The sequence below is a fragment of the Branchiostoma floridae genome, chromosome 9 (genome assembly GCF_000003815.2).
Source record: "Branchiostoma floridae strain S238N-H82 chromosome 9, Bfl_VNyyK, whole genome shotgun sequence".
NCBI classification, from domain to species: Eukaryota; Metazoa; Chordata; class Leptocardii; order Amphioxiformes; family Branchiostomatidae; genus Branchiostoma; species Branchiostoma floridae.
The window spans coordinates 12,675,884-12,678,517 of NC_049987.1; the positions used below are offsets into that span (position 1 = coordinate 12,675,884).

General features: G+C 40.7%; 1 protein-coding gene across 1 annotated transcript in view; it reads right to left on the bottom strand.

The window, feature by feature from the left end:
• Positions 1-2,634, bottom strand: part of LOC118422160 (dynein heavy chain 5, axonemal-like) — a 64,291-nt gene that overhangs the window by 13,362 nt on the left and 48,295 nt on the right. The window contains 7 exon segments of the mRNA XM_035829677.1: positions 2-84; positions 87-104; positions 412-610; positions 895-998; positions 1,118-1,313; positions 1,631-1,728; positions 2,024-2,240. Coding sequence (XP_035685570.1) covers positions 2-84; positions 87-104; positions 412-610; positions 895-998; positions 1,118-1,313; positions 1,631-1,728; positions 2,024-2,240 — 915 coding nt within the window.

Here is a 2,634-nt window from a genome sequence, read left to right on the forward strand (position 1 = left end):
CAGGATCAGCAGTGACTGTGTCGATCCTCCTTTGGAAGAGCAGGATCACACAGTCCATGATGCGCATGATCAGGTGAGGAGGCTACCCAGCTTCCGCACAGTGGCTGGTGGAACATGTTATCTCATGATTAATTCTACAGTAAGTACCTTGTAATATGATAAAGGAGAAACATTTCCAAACCTTTAACTTTTATCAAAATGCTGTACATTGACCCTTGCAACTGTCTATTTGTCAATGTCATCCAATGTTTATCAAAGGACATGTGGACTTAAGTGGTGGAGAGTTATCATTCCTGACCATTGATAATAAGACAAGTTATGCATTATAAATCTTCAACCTGCTTTACTTGTACCCATGCACCCAAGTGACACAAGCACACTAGGAGAAGGAGAAAGTTGACAAATTTGTACCAATGTCAGCAGGTTTGATGGTCCCCAGAGCAGCCTCAGCCTCCTCCAGGGCAGGTTTGGCTGCCTCCAGTTTCGTCTCAGCCACAGCCTTGTCACGTTCGATCTCGTCCACAATAGCCTGGGCCTTGTCCTTCACCTTCTGTACCTGAGCCTTGACCTTCTCTGCAGCCTGAGCGCTGACAGTCACCTCTGCAAGAACCTGTCAAGGGACATGGAAACACCAGAGGGATGTTAACTTCTAAATGTCCTTTTTGACATTGTTTACATTACATTATCATTATTATGGTTGCCATAATTTCCTCCAGTCACACAAGTCATTATCGAATCTTGTAATCAATCTTAACTCCAGTTCTAGTTTCAGGAATAAATCAGATGATATCTGATACCCATTTCCTACAGGCAAATATGGACATAATTTATTCCTGCTTTCTCCTCTCAATGTATTTGATATTTGATAAACAGCATGTAGTTTATTTTCCTTACCGCATCAGCCTTCTTTGAGGCCACTGCTAGATCCTTTTCTTTGACCGCCAACTCCTTTGAAAGTTCATTTACGGATTCTGAAGCCTCCTGCAGTTTCTGCAATCCTGGAAGAAAAACAACAAACATTCTTAATTAATGAAAAGTAAGTTAACTTAAAGGCGTTTGCCTTCTATGCTGTTTAACATCAACCCGTCTCAAATTCTATCAGGTTAAGATCCTTTACCTGTGTTCATCCTCTGTGCAAGGGTTTGGATGGTGTCCAACTTTTGGCTGTAAATTGTCTTGTAGCCATCGATGAAGGAAAGGTAGGACTTTGGTGTCACATGGGTCTGTCGACGGAAGCGTTCAAAGTACTGGACACAGCACTCAGCGACCAGGTCCTGGAACACTCCCATGGTAGCCTGCATGCTCTCCTTAACCTGTACCAAGGAAGAGGTGGAATCAGAGTGTAAATGCAGGCTTCTAACACAATACAATGGAATACACAAGCAAGATATACGTATGCTGTTGCTTTAACAATTCTTACTCCTTCTACGTATAGTCTATCCATCAATTTCTTCATTGGTAACATAATATCATATGATTTCAATATTTGAACTAGTTTGTCTAACAAAATTTTATAAGTGACAGAAATCCATTGATAGTAAGAAAGTTTGTGATGGATACTTAAAACATTGTCACATTGGTGCTGAATTAAAATTTGATGTTGTGTGTTCCATTGACTTAGGGAACGTACCTCTGGAGAACATTTCACATCGTAAGATGACAGGAAATGGGTAGACACTGCAATGAGAGCATCCTTTGGCCACCTGCTGAACCAATCCATTGTACAGCCTAAAGATGGTGAAAACCAGGCATATTTCATCAATATTTTGTATCTAACAAGGTGCGGAATGAAATTTCCTTCACATTAACAAGAAATACTTTCTAGAATATAAAACCATATACGAAATGCATAATGATTACTCCGTCAGTTCTTATCAAATGATTAAAGTAACTAGCATAGTGCCAGGCATTTTGATCTGCATGCTTATCACAGCCAGTTTACAGTACACTAAGTTTTACCACACATAACTGTCGCAAAGAATTCAACAACTAAAAGCAATTGTAACAAAACTGTCCAACATACCTGAAATCAGTGCAGGGAATTTCAGTGATCTGGTCCTGAACTTCTCACCGACGGGAGAGAAGCACAGCGCCACGTGGAGGTTGTTGCACACTCGGGATAGGAAGTACTCATACAGGTTCTCATTGGTTGGCGGTCGGCGTGGATACTCCTTCTTCATCACGCCGATCAGTTCGTTTGTGATCTCATCAATCTCATCACGAGCAAACAAGTTGGACACCTGCAATCATAACATACAGCCTGTCAACACCATAATGTGAATTGAATGATTCCATAGCAACCTGACCCTGTTCTTACCGGGATTCCCACATCAGGATTCACCCAGACACAGGATTGGTCCTAATTTGCAAATCATGAACAGTCTGAAGCTCTAAGAGAGGTTAATACGGTTTCACCAAATTCAGCTCAGGAGGTAGATTTAGCAAATCTGGTTTAATCCCATGCCTGTTTCAATCCTGATTCTCAAATTCTAATATGAGCTTGAACAGCAAATAATCATTCAGGAACATTGTGCAGATCACCACAAAATGTACATTTTCTATGATGATGTTATTCTTTACTTTGAACATTGACTGTCTCACCCTCCATTACTTTTATTCAAGCTTCACTAATAC